At 51.0% G+C, this 17090-nt stretch overlaps 1 protein-coding gene across 1 annotated transcript in view; it reads left to right on the forward strand.

The window, feature by feature from the left end:
• ADAMTS7 (ADAM metallopeptidase with thrombospondin type 1 motif 7) overlaps nucleotides 1-17090 on the forward strand; it is a 140495-nt gene that overhangs the window by 101539 nt on the left and 21866 nt on the right. The window contains 2 exon segments of the mRNA XM_029574774.1: nucleotides 4518-6716; nucleotides 12141-12293. Coding sequence (XP_029430634.1) covers nucleotides 4518-6716; nucleotides 12141-12293 — 2352 coding nt within the window.

Consider the following 17090-nt stretch of genomic DNA (forward strand, 5'->3'; position numbering starts at 1 on the left):
CCTCCCTCCCTCCACCATCAGATACAGGAGATGAGGAGTGTCCCTCTCCCCCTCCCTCCCCTCCACCATCAGATACAGGAGAGGAGGAGTGTCCCTCTCCCCCCTCCCTCCCCTCCACCATCAGATACAGGAGAGGAGGAGTGTCCCTCTCCCCCCTCCCTCCCCTCCACCATCAGATACAGGAGAGGAGGAGTGTCCCTCCCTCCCCTCCACCATCAGATACAGGAGATGAGGTATGTGAGAGCTGGAGGAGTGTCCCTCTCCCCCCTCCCTCCCTCCACCATCAGATACAGGAGATGAGGAGTGTCCCTCTCCCCCCTCCCTCCCTCCACCATCAGATACAGGAGATGAGGAGTGTCCCTCTCCCCCCTCCCCCGCTACCATCAGATTCAGGAGTGCTGCTGTCTCCTTCCCTGAGGTCTTACTTCAGCTGTCTGTGCTGTATTCCTATTTTGGGTGTCTCAAGGTGCTGCTGTCTGTGCTGTATTCCTGTTTTGGGTGTCTCAAGGTGCTCCTGTCTCCTTTCCTGAGGTCTTACTTCAGCTGTCTGTGCTGTATTCCTATTTTGGGTGTCTCAGGGTGCTGCTGTCTCCTTTCCTGAGGTCTTACTTCAGCTGTCTGTGCTGTATTCCTATTTTGGGTGTCTCAAGGTGCTGCTGTCTCCTTCCCTGAGGTCTTACTTCAGCTGTCTGTGCTGTATTCCTATTTTGGGTGTCTCAAGGTGCTCCTGTCTCCTTTCCTGAGGTCTTACTTCAGCTGTCTGTGCTGTATTCCTATTTTGGGTGTCTCAGGGTGCTCCTGTCTCCTTCCCTGAGGTCTTACTTCAGCTGTCTGTGCTGTATTCCTATTTTGGGTGTCTCAGGGTGCTGCTGTCTCCTTCCCTGAGGTCTTACTTCAGCTGTCTGTCCTGTATTCCTATTTTGGGTGTTTCAGGGTGCTCCTGTCTCCTTTCCTGAGGTCTTACTTTAGCTGTCTGTCCTGTATTCCTATTTTGGGTGTCTCAGGGTGCTCCTGTCTCCTTTCCTGAGGTCTTACTTCAGCTGTCTGTGCTGTATTCCTATTTTGGGTGTCTCAGGGTGCTCCTGTCTCCTTTCCTGAGGTCTTACTTCAGCTGTCTGTGCTGTATTCCTATTTTGGGTGTCTCAGGGTGCTCCTGTCTCTTTCCTTGAGGAATCTCTTCAGCTGTCTGTGCTATATTCCTATTTTGGGTGTCTCAGGTTGCTTCCCTGAGGAATCTCTTCAGCTGTCTGTGCTGTATTCCTATTTTGGGTATCTCAGGGTGCTTCCCTGAGGTATCTCTTCAGCTGTCTATGCTGTATTTCTATTTTGCGTGTGTCAGGGTGCTCCTGTCTCCTTCCTTGAGGAATCTCTTCAGCTGTCTGTGCTGTATTCCTATTTTGGGTGTCTCAGGGTACTGCCCTGAGGAATCTCTTCAGCTGTCTGTGCTGTATTCCTATTTTGGGTGTCTCAGGGTGCTCCTGTCTCCTTTCCTGAGGTCTTCTAGATAGAGGTGTTTAAAATCATGGGAGGTCTAGAACGGGTAGATGTGAATCGGTTATTTACTCTTTCGGATAGTAGAAAGACTAGGGGACACTCCATGAAGTTAGCATGGGGCACATTTAAAACTAATCGGAGAAAGTTCTTTTTTACTCAACGCACAATTAAACTCTGGAATTTGTTGCCAGAGAATGTGGTTCGTGTAGTAAGTATAGCTGTGTTTAAAAAAGGATTGGATAAGTTCTTGGAGGAGAAGTCCATTACCTGCTATTAAGTTCACTTAGAGAATAGCCACTGCCATTAGCAATGGTAACATGGAATAGACTTAGTTTTTGGGTACTTGCCAGGTTCTTATGGCCTGGATTGGCCACTGTTGGAAACAGGATGCTGGGCTTGATGGACCCTTGGTCTGACCCAGTATGGCATTTTCTTATGTTCTTATGTTCTTATGTTCTTATTCCTATTTTGGGTGTCTCAGGGTGCTCCTGTCTCTTTCCTTGAGGAATCTCTTCAGCTGTCTGTGCTGTATTCCTATTTTGGGTGTCTCAGGGTGCTTCCCTGAGGAATCTCTTCAGCTGTCTGTGCTGTATTCCTATTTTGGGTGTCTCAGGGTGCTCCTGTCTCCTTTCCTGAGGTCTTACTTCAGCTGTTTATGCTGTATTCCTATTTTGGGTGTCTCAGGGTGCTCCTGTCTCTTTCCTTGAGGAATCTCTTCAGCTGTCTGTGCTGTATTCCTATTTTGGGTGTCTCAGGGTGCTCCTGTCTCCTTTCCTGAGGTCTTACTTCAGCTGTCTCTGCTGTATTCCTATTTTGGGTGTCTCAGGGTGCTCCTGTCTCTTTCCTTGAGGAATCTCTTCAGCTGTCTGTGCTATATTCCTACTTTGGGTGTCTCAGGTTGCTTCCCTGAGGAATCTCTTCAGCTGTCTGTGCTGTATTCCTATTTTGGGTATCTCAGGGTGCTTCCCTGAGGTATCTCTTCAGCTGTCTGTGCTGTATTCCTATTTTGGGTGTCTCAGGGTGCTCCTGTCTCCTTCCCTGAGGAATCTCTTCAGCCGTCTGTGCTGTATTCCTATTTTATTTATTTATTTATTTTTTATTTTCTATACCGGAAGTTCCTGTATAATATACATATCACTCCGGTTTACAAGGAAATAACTATCGCCAAGATGGTGGTTTACATTGAACAGATTAACAATTAACAATTAATTATTACTGAAACAGTTAAACAGTTAAACAGCTGTCTGTGCTGTATTCCTATTTTGCGTGTGTCAGGGTGCTCCTGTCTCCTTCCCTGAGGAATCTCTTCAGCTGTCTGTGCTGTATTCCTATTTTGGGTGTGTCAGGGTGCTTCCCTGAGGAATCTCTTCAGCTGTCTGTGCTGTATTCCTATTTTGGGTGTCTCAGGGTGCTCCTGTCTCCTTCCCTGAGGAATCTCTTCAGCTGTCTGTGCTGTATTCCTATTTTGGGTGTCTCAGGGTGCTCCTGTCTCCTTTCCTGAGGTCTTACTTCAGCTGTCTGTGCTGTATTCCTATTTTGGGTGTGTCAGGGTGCTCCTGTCTCCTTTCCTGAGGTCTTACTTCAGCTATCTGTGCTGTATTCCTATTTTGAGTGTGTCAGGGTGCTCCTGTCTCCTTCCCTGAGGAATCTCTTCAGCTGTCTGTGCTGTATTCCTATTTTGGGTGTCTCAGGTTGCTTCCCTGAGGAATCTCTTCAGCTGTCTGTGCTGTATTCCTATTTTGGGTATCTCAGGGTGCTTCCCTGAGGTATCTCTTCAGCTGTCTGTGCTGTATTCCTATTTTGGGTATCTCAGGGTGCTCCTGTCTCCTTCCCTGAGGAATCTCTTCAGCTGTCTGTGCTGTATTCCTATTTTATTTATTTATTTATTTATTTATTTATTTTTTATTTTCTATACCGGAAGTTCCTGTATAATATACATATCACTCCGGTTTACAAGGAAATAACTATCGCCAAGATGGCGGTTTACATTGAACAGATAAACAATTAACAATTAATTATTACTGAAACAGTTAAACAGTTAAACAGCTGTCTGTGCTGTATTCCTATTTTGCGTGTGTCAGGGTGCTCCTGTCTCCTTCCCTGAGGAATCTCTTCAGCTGTCTGTGCTGTATTCCTATTTTGGGTGTCTCAGGGTGCTCCTGTCTCCTTCCCTGAGGAATCTCTTCAGCTGTCTGTGCTGTATTCCTATTTTGGGTGTCTCAGGGTGCTCCTGTCTCCTTTCCTGAGGTCTTACTTCAGCTGTCTGTGCTGTATTCCTATTTTGGGTGTCTCAGGGTGCTCCTGTCTCCTTTCCTGAGGTCTTACTTCAGCTGTCTGTGCTGTATTCCTATTTTGCGTGTGTCAGGGTGCTTCCCTGAGGAATCTCTTCAGCTGTCTGTGCTGTATTCCTATTTTGGGTGTCTCAGGGTGCTCCTGTCTCCTTTCCTGAGGTCTTACTTCAGCTGTCTGTGCTGTATTCCTATTTTGGGTGTCTCAGGGTGCTCCTGTCTCCTTCCCTGAGGAATCTCTTCAGCTGTCTGTGCTGTATTCCTATTTTGGGTGTGTCAGGGTGCTTCCTTGAGGAATCTCTTCAGCTGTCTGTGCTGTATACCTATTTTGGGTGTCTCAGGGTGCTGCTGCCCCCTCTTCTGCAGCCTCTCTTCCCCTGGCCATGCTGCTACAGGCTGGGAGTGCCAGTGACTTGCTGGGCTGAGCCTGAGGTGTGTCTTGTTGGATGTGATGGTCAGGAAAGATTTTTTCTGTAGGAGCAGAATGGAAACATGTTCTCTTTGAGTACGGCCTATCACGTGAGTACCTATTTTGTTGCAGTGTCCTTAATTCACATCTGTTTGTTGTACCTAAACATAGGTTGCAATATCTCTTGTACCTGTAATAAATTGATGTACGTCAGAAGGTGGTAATGTAAAATGTTGCTGTGTGTAGGAGAAGGATTCTGAATGTGCAGTGTCTGGACCAGACAAATCCTTAATGAATCTCTGATGCTTTCTTGTCTCTCTCCTTAGTGTTCAGTCACTTGTGGGACCGGGATACAAAGACGACTTGTTTACTGTAGTAATGATACATCTTTGGCCTGCAATGCCACTCAGAGACCCAGATCCGAAATGCCCTGCTCCCTGCAAAACTGCCCCAGAACCTCTGAGACCCCCAGCTGGTCGGGCAGTGGCTCTTCAAGCCGAGAGCTGTATAACGAAATCTTTCACGTTCCCCGGAAGCAGCCGGTGATACCACACGTCGGCACAGCAGAGGAGGAGAACCTCATAACATCAGAGGACTTCACCGGCAGTAAAAAAGGCAGCGGCACAAACATATTTGTTGACGATTTTTACTATGATTATAACTTCATTAACTTCCACGAAGATTTGTTCTATGATCCCCTGAGTGAGAAGGATGCTGCTGACAGCCAAGGGACGCCTCGCCAGGCCATGGTGACCAATGACAACAGTCATTCTCCTAACATCTCAACCGCTGGTGAATCTGGAGGGTGGGACGCCACGGCTGATGAAACTGACCTTGCTGGAAGTGCCAGAAAGAACCATTCCAGGCCACACAGCCAAGGCGACAAGACAGGGCAAGCATCAGAAACAGTCAAAACAACCCAATCTGCCCCCGTCGAATGCCACAGCAGAGACACCAAGCAGCAAGCAGGGGGTCATTATGCAGGGGACAGTCTGACCCCGAGTACTGTAAGCAGGCCCAATCCTGCAAGCAGCCCTGGTGGTCCGTCAGTAGGGATGTCCCAAGAAGATCAGAAGAGGACAGCTGTTCCCACAGACAATGCACCCATTACAGCTCCCAGTGCAGCTTTGCACACCATCTCCATCCCCGCTGCTCTCCAGCCCATGGGGGAAGGAAAAGAGGTTAACACTGGGAAAGTCAGCGTAATGGGATCTGCTGCGGTCAGCGCTTCAGCGGAGGAGGCTGCGGACTCTGACACCACACACACAAGCAGTGCTGGAGATAAACCTCTCCACACAGCACAAGACAGAAAAGCAGAAGAAGGCAGTGATATAAGTGAGGGGATGCCTTCATTCAACCTCTTCCAGCCTCAGGATACAGGCTGGTCATCATCTCCCCCTCTGTCCCCCCCAACACAGGTCACCACTGATTCCCACAGCTCAACACAGATGGAAAAAAACAAGAAAAGTCATGAGATGAGACCCCCAGACCATTATTCGCAGAGTACAGCCACGTCAGTGCTCACAACACATTTTCCTCTGGTGACATCACTAACAACTGCAAGCCATGTGTCCCTGGATCCCACCCAACGTGGTAGCCACATGCCAGTGTCCCAGTCTTCGTGGGACTGGAATAGAGTGCTAAGCACAACGAGCCTGCAGTCTCCTGCTGCATCTTCCTCTCCAGCTCTTACTCTCTGGCCCAAAACAGATTCCAGTAACCCGGGAATTCTGTCTCACACAGAGCAGGTTCCTAGCATTCACCCTCCTGTTTGGGATGCACATGGAACATCTGGAGACAAGTATGTCCTACCAAGGGCCAGCTCGTCAGAAAACTTTCCCAGTGCTGGAGGACCAGAAGTGACTGTTCCCAGCTACAGCGCTCTCAAAGAGCAGGAGGATCCTCACTTGGTACCGGTGGTGACATCTGTACCCAGCAACAGTGCTGTCACAGAGCAGGAGGATCCTCACTTGGCACCGGTGGAGACAGCTGTACCCAGCAACAGTGCTGTCACAGAGCAGGAGGATCCTCACTTGGCACCGGTGGAGACATCTGTACCCAGCAACAGAGCTGTCACAGAGCAGGAGGATCCTTACTTGGCACCGGTGGAGACAGCTGTACCCAGCAACAGAGCTGTCACAGAGCAGGAGGATCCTCACTTGGCACCGGTGGAGACATCTGTACCCAGCAACAGAGCTGTCACAGAGCAGGAGGATCCTCACTTGGCACTGGTGGAGACAGCTGTACCCAGCAACAGAGCTGTCACAGAGCAGGAGGATCCTCACTTGGCACTGGTGGAGACAGCTGTACCCAGCAACAGAGCTGTCACAGAGCAGGAGGATCCTCACTTGGCACCGGTGGTGACATCTGTACCCAGCAACAGAGCTGTCACAGAGCAGGAGGATCCTCACTTGGCACCGGTGGAGACAGCTGTACCCAGCAACAGTGCTGTCACAGAGCAGGAGGATCCTCACTTGGTGCTCGCAGCAGAGAAACCACAGTGGAAGGCTGGAAACTGGAGTGAGGTGAGTATTGGATTCTGGGGAGGTTATAACATGTATGTAATGAGATTTCTTATCTGACCTTGACTAGAATCTGCTATGCACTGCAGAATTTACAAAATAATTTAACTGTAAACAAATGCATTTTATAACTTTAGGAGCAGTAAAGAGCTTGATACGTATCTAGTTTTTATATTTAAATCTTTTTGTTAACAGGACATAAATACTAGACAACAGCACAATCTATTTATTTTATTTATTTATTTAAAAACTTTTCTATACCGTCGCTAAGTTATATACCATCGCAACGGTTTACAAATAGGCACATAGACTAAGGTAAGTAAATGTAGGATATCGTACATTCTAACAGGTGCCAATAAAGTTCGGTTACAATTTCATAAATAAAATCATTATTTGAGTAATGTTGGTCAAGTCCAGGTATATTATTGAGTTACTATCTCTTTGAGATATTACTTCTTAAATGTAGGATTGAGTAATTCATTCTCATCTGCATTATCTAATACACCTGCCTTCCGTACCATCCCGCCAGATAAGTGGGTTATGCTTCTCTACCAGCAGATGGAGAGAGAGGTAGAGTCCTGTGCTGACCTCAGTTATCCTCCAGCAGATGGAGAGAGAGGTAGAGTCCTGTGCTGACCTCAGCCTGCCTCCAGCAGATGGAGAGAGAGGTAGCGTCTTGTGCTGACCTCAGCCTGCCTCCAGCAGATGGAGAGAGAGGTAGAGTCCTGTGCTGATCTCAGCCTGCCTCCAGCAGATGGAGAGAAAGGTAGAGTCCTGTGCTGACCTCAGCCTGCCTCCAGCAGATGGAGAGAGAGGTAGAGTCCTGTGCTGACCTCAGCCTGCCTCCAGCAGATGGAGAGAGAGGTAGAGTCCTGTGCTGACCTCAGCCTGCCTCCAGCAGATGGAGAGAGAGGTAGAGTCGTGTGCTGACCTCAGCCTGCCTCCAGCAGATGGAGAGAGAGGTAGCGTCCTGTGCTGACCTCAGCCTGCCTCCAGCAGATGGTAGGGTAGCAAACCTGTGCTTTTAGAATCAGCTCTAATGAGGTAAAAATGGAACCTGTGGGACGACAGGCTGCAGGTCTTATTCTTCCCAGTTAGATGAACTGCTCACCTAGGAGTTTATTGAAGACATTTGTGAAGCCCCCTACGTTTTGGACTTCAGGCTGGTTTGTGGCTCTCCTCTCAATCTCTCTCTTTGCTCCTCTGGCTTTTAGTATTGCTTCTAGGCATTGCCTATGAATACAATAAAAAAGGTGAAGGCAAGTGCAGGGGGGGAGGGGGGGATATTCAGTGGCCAGCCACAGTCTGCATTTGTGATTGGTGCTGGTGATCCTCCTTCAGGATGAGCCACGTCTGAGTCAGCTGAGCATGGGAAGCACAGTGGCCTTTGCTCTTCCTGCACTCTGCATCATGTGGCTGTTAGTAGGACCGGGGAGACTGACCTTTGCCATACAGTGGGCCTCCACTTCCAGGAGTGAGGCATCCCATTGGCATTTCAGACTAGCATCCAAGTTCAAGCAGCCTCTGGTCAGAAGAGCCCATGAAACTTGGAAGATCCCACAAGTGTAGGCAGCTCAGCCTCTGCCTCTATTATGCAGCCTTGGGGCACTGTCAGCCTTTGCCTGGATAAGGTGAGACATTTCTGAGCCTAGGGTTAGTCAGAGAGACAATCCTAGGCCAGCCTTCGTCCTCTCCACTGCTACTGGTACCAGTTCATCTCCTCTTCCAGGATACCGAGGTGAAAACCTAGGACTTTTTGGATTCTGGAGATGAAGGCAATTTTATAGATGCAGCTTTGGTCCACCAACACAACCTTCCTACGGTGCCCTTAAACAAAGAAGGGACCATCTCTTCAGTATATGATGAACCTATTTTTGGCCAGACCTCTTCCTGATTACCATTCCTATTACACTCAAGATGGGACTCCTGCATTGGGAGAGTCTCCCGTTGGTCAACACCATCATCTTGGAATTGCCCTATCTCATGCTTCAAAACCCAACTGTAGATTGGGAAACACTGCAGATTGCCCATTGGAGGAGCTCCGGTCAACAAAGGTGCTTCTCCCAGGTTGTGCCTCCGGTTTCCCTAGCCCGGTCCCAGATCTCTGACCTTCTGGGCCTTCTTGCTCCATACACAGAGATTGCAGATGTTTTTAGTAAACAACAAGCAGAGACCCTCCCATCTCACAGGTCTTACGACTGTCCAGTTGTCCCGATTAAGATGCATGCTAGGGGTAGAGTCTATCCACTTTCAGTCCCCGAAACCACAGCCATGTCTGCCTATATTCAGGAAAACCTGGGGCTTCATCTGCCCTTCCTCATCCCCTGCAGGGGCAAGATTCTTCTTTGTGGACAAGAAAGATGGCTCTCTACGGCCTTGCATAGATTGTAGAGCCCTCAGCACCATAACCCAGAAGAACAGGTACCCACTACCCCTCAACACGGAACTATTTGACTGCCTGCATGGGGCACAAATTTTCACAAACCTGGACCTTACAGGAACTTATAATCTTATTTGAATACAGGAGGGAGATGACGGCCATTATGAGTATTTGGCCTTTGCAACACCCTTGCTGTCTTCCAACATATGATAGACTAAGGTCCTTGAAGATCTTGTTTATCTGGATGACATTCTCATCTTTTCTCGCACCCTGGTACAGCACCGCAAGCTCATGAAACAAGTATTGCAGAGGTTCTGGGAGAACCACTTATGTGTCAAACTTGAAAAGTACACTTCCTGGGTTATATCATCTCTTGGCATAGTCTACGCATGGACCCAGAGAAAGTTAAGGCTATTCAAGACTGGCCTCAACCCAGGACTTAAAACTCTGCAAATATTTCTCAGCTTTGCCAATTACTATCGATAGTTTGTGCACGGATACTCCTCCGTGGCAGACCCTCTCACCGCTCTTATTAAGAAGGGCACCGACACCACACATTGGTCAGAAGAAGCCATACAAGCCTCTGACTCAAGTAGGTATTTCTCTTAGACCCCTGTATCCAACATCTGGATCCCTTTAGACCCTTTACTGTGCCTCTGCCATTGGAGTAGGGGCTGTCCTCGCTTAACACAACGACCCTCATGACATGCTTTTTCTTTTCCGAGAAGTTCACTCCCACGAAAAGGAATTATTCTATAGGGGACAGAGAATACTTGGCCATGAAATTAACTCTGGAGGAGTGATACCATCTCCTGGATGAGGCTAGACATGCAATCATGATCTTCACAGATCATAAAAATCTGGAATATCTCCCACAGGCCAAGTGCTTAAACCCACAGCAAGCCCGATGGTCTTTATTTTTCAATTACTTTGATTTTGAACTCAGATACTGACTGGCAGAGAAAAACCAATGGGCTGATAGTCTTTCACGCTTTGAGACCAAGGACTTCCTGGAACCTCCTCGCTATATCATCGATCTGGCCACAGCAGCAGTATCTGTTCCACTGGGGAAGACGGTGGTCCCCAAACGCCTGCAAGAGAAAGTATTGAAATGGACCCATGATTCCCACCTGGGGGTTGGAACTGCTTCTTTGCCACTACTGGTGGCCTCAAGTAAAACGGGATGTCCAACACTATGTGGAGTCCTGCCCCAATTGTGCAATTCATAAGAGTTCCCATGCTCACCCTTTGGGACTGTTATAGCCATTGCCAGTCCCTGAGAAACCCTGGACCCATGTGGCAATGCTTTGTACTGATCTGCCTCTCTGTAATGACTGTACCTCTATCTGGGTAGTGGTGAACCAATTCTCCAAGATGGCTCACTTCATACCACTTCCCAGACTACCATCGGCACCAGAATTGGCCCACCTCTTTTTCCTGCACATCTTCCGACTTCATTGATTACCAGAACATATTCTCTTTGATTGGGGAGTGCAATTCATAGCTCGCTTTTGGAAAGGCCTATGTAAGAAGTTTAGAATCTCCTTGGATTTCTCATCCACAGTAAGAGTAGTATGTGGACGAGATTAAGAGGGTATGAGCATGTTACAAAAAATATTGGCAGGCTGAGGTAAACATGGAACGCTATATAGGGTGACATCAGCAAATGAATTACTCTCTATCTCCATCTGCTGGTAGGGCAGTACAACCCAATTGTCTGGACTAGTCTTGCAGGACTCAAGGAAAGGAAATTGGCAGGTAAGACTAAATTTCTCCTTTATATAGTCTGACCTAAAATGGCATCTGTGTTGCATTTTCCAATTTGCTCCCTAAAAGATTGCCTCTTCCCACCCCTCCTACGCATTCCCTTTACAGTAAGATAGTGACAGGTTTAAGGCCATTTTCCAAGTTTTAATTCCAGTGTGTTTGAACATGGATCCACTGGCTGCGAAGCACACAGTGGTTTCTGATGTTCACGCCACTGTTCTCAGCCACACGTAGACCACGGCATTTCCCTCATCTTTCTCCTCATACCACGACCTCTCCTCCTCCAGTGCGTGCCTCAAACCTCCCCCAACCTGTCCCCTTATCCACACTCTTCATGGATAATTGATCACTTCACTTCCGGGTCTGTGTGGGAGTGTTTGCCTCATAACTGTCCAAAAAGGCTCATTTCTGTCTCAGCTCTCTATTGGTTACCATGAGACTATGCAGTGAATTCCTCCAATGGGGTTAGTTTCCCTCCAGTTTGCTAAAATCATCCCACTGCCAATCATGGGTGCCTTCCGAAGATACGTTCCCATTTATTTCCGTAAACTTTACATGGTCAAACAGCATTCCCTCCCCAGATAAACGCACGCTGCTCAGGCGATTCTCCTGAGTTTCCCCGTCTGGGACGTGCCCCGGAGGCATGAAGAGCCGGCTGTTCCTGTGGGCTGGCTTGATGCCAGCTCTGAGTCCTCGGGCCAGCCAGGGCGGGAGATTCTGCAGAGGTTGCACTCCCAGCCAACCACGACCATACCCAGCGGGCTGAGAGCACTCTTGTGCCGGCTTCCAGAAGAAAGCATGGTTTGTGTCGTTCAAGCAGAGGACTATTCCTGGATAAACGAGGTGGGGGAGAGGAGTTAAAAATATGGAAAACCCCGGAATAGCTGAAAATTGAAGGCTCATGGCACTTTTGCCTCAATTGAGACAGGTCCTGTCTGTAATGGAAGCCCCTCCCCTCCCCCCCCCCAAAAAAAAACCTGGAGGGACCTGCTAGACAAAGAAAGGAAAATGTCTCCTGTCTGCACGGTCCCCAGTAAAAGCCATTCTTACCTCTGCCTCCCCCATCACCCAGGAGCACTCCTCTGCTGCTAGAGTCAGAGGCATCACATAAAGCAACAGCCACGTGCTGCCGCCTTGTCAGCTCTTTAGTGAACCGTACCTGGCATCCGAGGGGATTTGTCCGCACGTTTACACTTATTACTTTGGCAGCGCGTCTGAGAATGAGAATTGACAGAGCTGCGTGCCTGCCACGTGCTGACTCTCCTCTCTCCGTGTCGCAGTGCTCCACCACGTGTGGCCTTGGTGCTCTCTGGAGGGCAGTGCAGTGCAGCACTGGCAAGGACAGAGAATGTGACAAGACAAAGAAACCCATCCCGGCTCGGAGGTGTTACCTGAGACCCTGTGCATTGTGGCATGTTGGGAACTGGAGTAAGGTAAGGGCAGACAAGATCTGCTGGCAGGAACTCCTGAGCCCCTCACGCTGGGTGCTGGGTGCTGGGTGTTCATGTGAATGTGTGTGACACCAGGATGTGGCGGACTTAGTATTTTAAGTTGGTTACCGAGGCTATTTTCCTGCATAGATCCTTCCCCTGAAGTTCTTACTCCACTATTCAGGCACTACCATGGATAATAAATACGTTGAAATCTTCTGCTCCGTGAGTGGCAGAAGCAAGAAAGGAAAATAGAATGCTGGGGATTGGAATTATTAGGAAAGGACTGGAGAATAAAAAGGAAAATTAGTTTCTTACCTGATAATTTTCGTTCCTGTAGTACCAAGGATCAGTCCAGGACACCTGGGTTGTGACTCCGCACCAGTAGGTGGAGACAGAGCAAAACTTGTGGGTGTGAGTCATATATGACCCTGTGCCAGCCACAGCCCCTCAGTCTTACGTAATGTCAAAGTAGCATCTCAACCAAGTTACAAAACCCCAAAACATACTACCAATTCAAAATCAAACCACCCGAACTCCAGGCGGAACCGGGCTCCCCAACCGGGAGAGCTAAACAAGCGATCAGCAAAACTGAACTACGAAAATTAATGAGCGGACTCTCCGTTACTTCAGCGAAGCCCTGCGGGCGGGATCCTGGACTGATCCTTGGTACTACAGGAACGAAAATTATCAGGTAAGAAACTAATTTTCCTTTCCCTGTACGTACCAGGATCAGTCCAGGACACCTGGGATGTACCAGAGCTAAGTTACCGAGGGTGGGAAGCAGAGAGTCCCGCTCGGACCACCCTCTCTCCAAAACTCCCGGCATCTGTAGCCCAGACATCCATCCGGTAGTGCCGGATAAAGGCATGTAAAGATTTCCAGGTAGCCGCCCTACAAATCTCTTGAGGCGACACCTGAGAAGCTTCTGCCCAAGACGCAGCCTGAGAACGAGCCGAGTGAGCCCGAAGACCCACTGGAAGCGGTTTTCCCCGCAACAAATACGCCGAACCAATGGCCTCCTTGAGCCAACGGACGATCGTCGTGCGGGAAGCAGCGGCCCCTTTCTTCGGACCAGAGAACAAAAACGAACAGATGGTCCGTTACCCGGAACGGATTAGTAACCTCCAACGGATTAGTAACCTCCAAGTAACGAAGAAGGGACTTCCGCACGTCCAGCTTCCGCAGTTCCCTAGAATGGGGATCGGTGGACTCCCCTACCGCAAAGGCCGGGAACTCCACTGACTGATTGACGTGGAAAGACGAAACCAGGCCTGCAACTCCGAAAAACGCCATGCCGAGGCGATTGCCACCAAAAAACACTGTCTTCAACGTAAAGTCCTTAGTAGTCGCACGCCTCAAGGGCTCGGACGGGGCCGAGCCTAAGGCGGATAGAACCCTGTTAAGATTCCAAGACGGACGCAAAGGAGGACGGAGACGTTTGGCCCCCCGAAGGAAACGGGAGATATCCGGATGTAGGGCCAGAGAGGTTCCACGAACCTTACCCCGCAAACAACCAAGCGCCGCTACCTGGACCCGTAACGAACTGCACGCCCTTGGCTAGACCGGCCTGGAGAAACGTTAGGATAACCGGAACCGAAGCGGAAGTGGGATCCACTCCCCGCGACACGCACCAATCTTCAAACACCTCCCAGACCCGGACATAAGCTAGGGACGTAGACTGCTTCCTGGACGTCAGCAATGTGGCTATCACCGCATCTGAGTAACCTTTTCTCTAACAGCGAATCCTCTCAAAATCCACGCCGCGAGACAGAAGTGATCCGCATCCTCCAAACAAACGGGACCCTGACGCAGGAGCCCCGCGAACGAGATCTGCGAACCACGGCCGACGAGGCCACTCCGGAGCCATCAAGATCACATTGTACGGATGCAACTCTATACGTCGTAGAATCTTGCCTATCATCGGCCACGGGGGAACACGTACAGCAGTACGTCCGTCGGCCACGGAAGCACCAGCGCATCGACGCCCTCTGCTCCTTGTTCCCGACGCCAACTGTAAATCGCGGGGCCTTTCGTGTTGTGCCACGTGGCCATCAGATCCATGTGGGGAACTCCCCACATCCGGCAGATGAGACGAAACGCTTCGTCCGCCAACTCCCACTCCCCGGGATCGAGGCGGTGACGGCTGAGAAAAAATCCGTCTGGACAATGTCGACCTCTGCAATGTGGGAGGCTGCGATGTTGCCGAGAGTGTGTTCTGACCAGGCCATGTTGCCGAGAGTGTGTTCTGACCAGGCCATCAGGAGCTGCGCCTCCACCGCCACTTGAGGACTCCTTGTCCCTCCTTGACGATTGATGTAGGCCACGGTGGTCGCGTGGTCCGATAACACTCGGACCGCCTGTCCCCTTGCCAACAGCAAGAAAGCCTTCAGCGCCAGACGGACCGCTCTGGTCTCTAGACGGTTGACGCTGACCACAGGCCTTGGACTGACCTCCCTCGGCAAAAACTGCTCCCCAGCCGGAAAGACTGGTGTCCGTGGTCACCACCGTCCAATCGGGTACCACCAGGGCACCCCACAGGACAGATGCTTGGAATCGAGCCACCAACGGAGACTGGATCTCGCCTGTCCCTCGAGTGGAAGAGGCAGGAAGAACTCCTCCGAGACAGGCTTCCATCGGGATAGTAAAGACGACTGCAACGGCCGCAGATGAGCGAACGCCCCAGGGAACCAGTGCGAGTGTTGAAGCCATGGAGCCCAGAACCGTCAGGTAATCGCTGACTCGAGGAGTGTGAAGAGACAGTAACCTCCGGACCTGAGACTGCAGCTTGCACCTGTGTTCCTGGGAGAGGAACACTTTGCCCTGTTTCGTGACGAAGACAGCTCCCAGGTATTCTAGGGTCCGGTTTGGAACTAGCTGACTCTTTGCAAAATTGATTACCCAGCCTCGAGACTGCACAACCTGTAGGACTCTGGTTACTGCCCACTGGCACTGTTCCTCGGACTTTGCGCGAATCAATATCGTCCAGGTAAGGATGAACCAGGAAGCCTGAGCGCCGCCGCTGCGCCACTACCACCATCACTTTCGTGAACGGGCGAGGAGCCGTCGCGAGACCAACCGGCAGCGCCCGGAACTGATAATGCCGCCCCAGGATGCAGAACCGCAGGAACTGCTGGAACGCCGGCCGAATGCCCACGTGAAGGTACGCCTCTGTGAGATCTAGGGAAGCCAGGAATTTGCCCAGCCGCACCGAAGCAATGACCGAACGAATTGTTTCCATCTTGAAGTGAGGGACACGTAGACATCTGTTCACGCCTTTGAGGTCCAGGATCGGTCTGGACGTGCCGTCCTTCTTTGGTACGATGAAGTAAATGGAGTAACGGCCTTCTCCGTGCTGATGGCTTGGGACTGGAACCAAAGCTCCTAAGCTTTCCAAGCGTCGGATGGTGCCTAGCACCGCATCCTACTTCTCCGGAGCCTTGCAAGGGGAGATGAGGAACTTGGCCGCCGGGGTACGAAAGAAATCCAACGCGTAACCGTGTTCTCTCACATCGAGGACCCACTGTTCCGACGTCACCCTGGCCCATTCCTCGAGAAACAACGTTAGCCACGCCCCGACATTTGGGGTCACGCGCCGAGGTTGCGGCGAGGAACGGGCTGACCGCACTTCATTGGGAAGCCTTGGGACCCCCTCCGGTCAGGGCTCCCCCTGGTCTACTGAACCGCTTCCCCCGAAAGGACTGCTGCCACTGAGGAGTCCGTGAGGAAGAAGATCGATACGAAGGTCCTGAGGAACGAGGGGGACGCGACTTCCTGGAACCGCGGAACCGGGGTCTGGAGGAAAACGAGGACCGCGCTCTGAACCTATCCTCGGGCAGTTTGAAGGCCCTGTTCTCCCCCGGGGACACCATCAGGTCATCTAAGTCCTTGCCGAACAACAATTTCCCTCTGAACGGCCGGGCTCCGAGGTGAGCTTTAGATGAGCCATCCGCTGCCCAGTTCCGCAGCCACAAGAGACGACGTACCGAGACGGCCGCCACCATGGACCTGGCAGAGGTGCGCAATAGATCAGGGAGGGCATCCGCTCTGTATGCTATCGCTGCCTCTAAACGATCAGCCTGCGACGCCTCTTCCGGTGACAGACCAGCGTTCGCCTGCAGGACCTGGGCTCATCGCATCGCGAAGTTAGTGCAGATAGCGGCCCGCACCCCCTGGGCGGCTCGAAATCTTCTGAAGCTGCACTTCCAGCTTCCTGTCCTGGATGTCCCTGAGAGCCGTCGCTCCCGTGACCGGAATGGTGGACCTCTTTCGTCACCGCCGAGACTGCAGAGTCCACTTTTGGAAGTCTGAGCAGCTCCAGCGCGTCCTCCGGGAGCGGATAAAGCTTATCCGTGGCCTTACTGACCTTCAATCCCAGCTCCAGCGTATCCCATTCTTTAAACAAAATATCGATGAGAAGTGAAAGGGAAACGCCACCGCCGGTCCCGTGAGACCGAGGAGAACCGAGTCCATGTTGGCCTCCTGCCGGACCACCACCGGCGGAGCCTCGATTCCTAGTTCCTGGAGGATGGCCGGGATTAAGGGGGACAGTTCTTCACTTCGGAATAGGCGGACCCCCTTGGGATCATCCCCGTCCGCCGGCTGTGCTCCTTTGCCCCCACCGGGCTGAGAGGAGCCGTCCCCCGCCATCTCCTCGGCCCCCCTCGGGGGCTCCTCTGAGAAATCCGTGTCCGTCGCGGAGGAAAGTTCCGAATCGGACGCCTGTGGGGCGCCCCGCGGAGGCCGCCTCCCCCGCGGGGCTGTCGGAACCCCCCGACATCCTTAGCCTTCCGCTGCTTC

Source organism: Rhinatrema bivittatum, chromosome 13, assembly GCF_901001135.1.
Source record: "Rhinatrema bivittatum chromosome 13, aRhiBiv1.1, whole genome shotgun sequence".
Taxonomy (NCBI): domain Eukaryota; kingdom Metazoa; phylum Chordata; class Amphibia; order Gymnophiona; family Rhinatrematidae; genus Rhinatrema; species Rhinatrema bivittatum.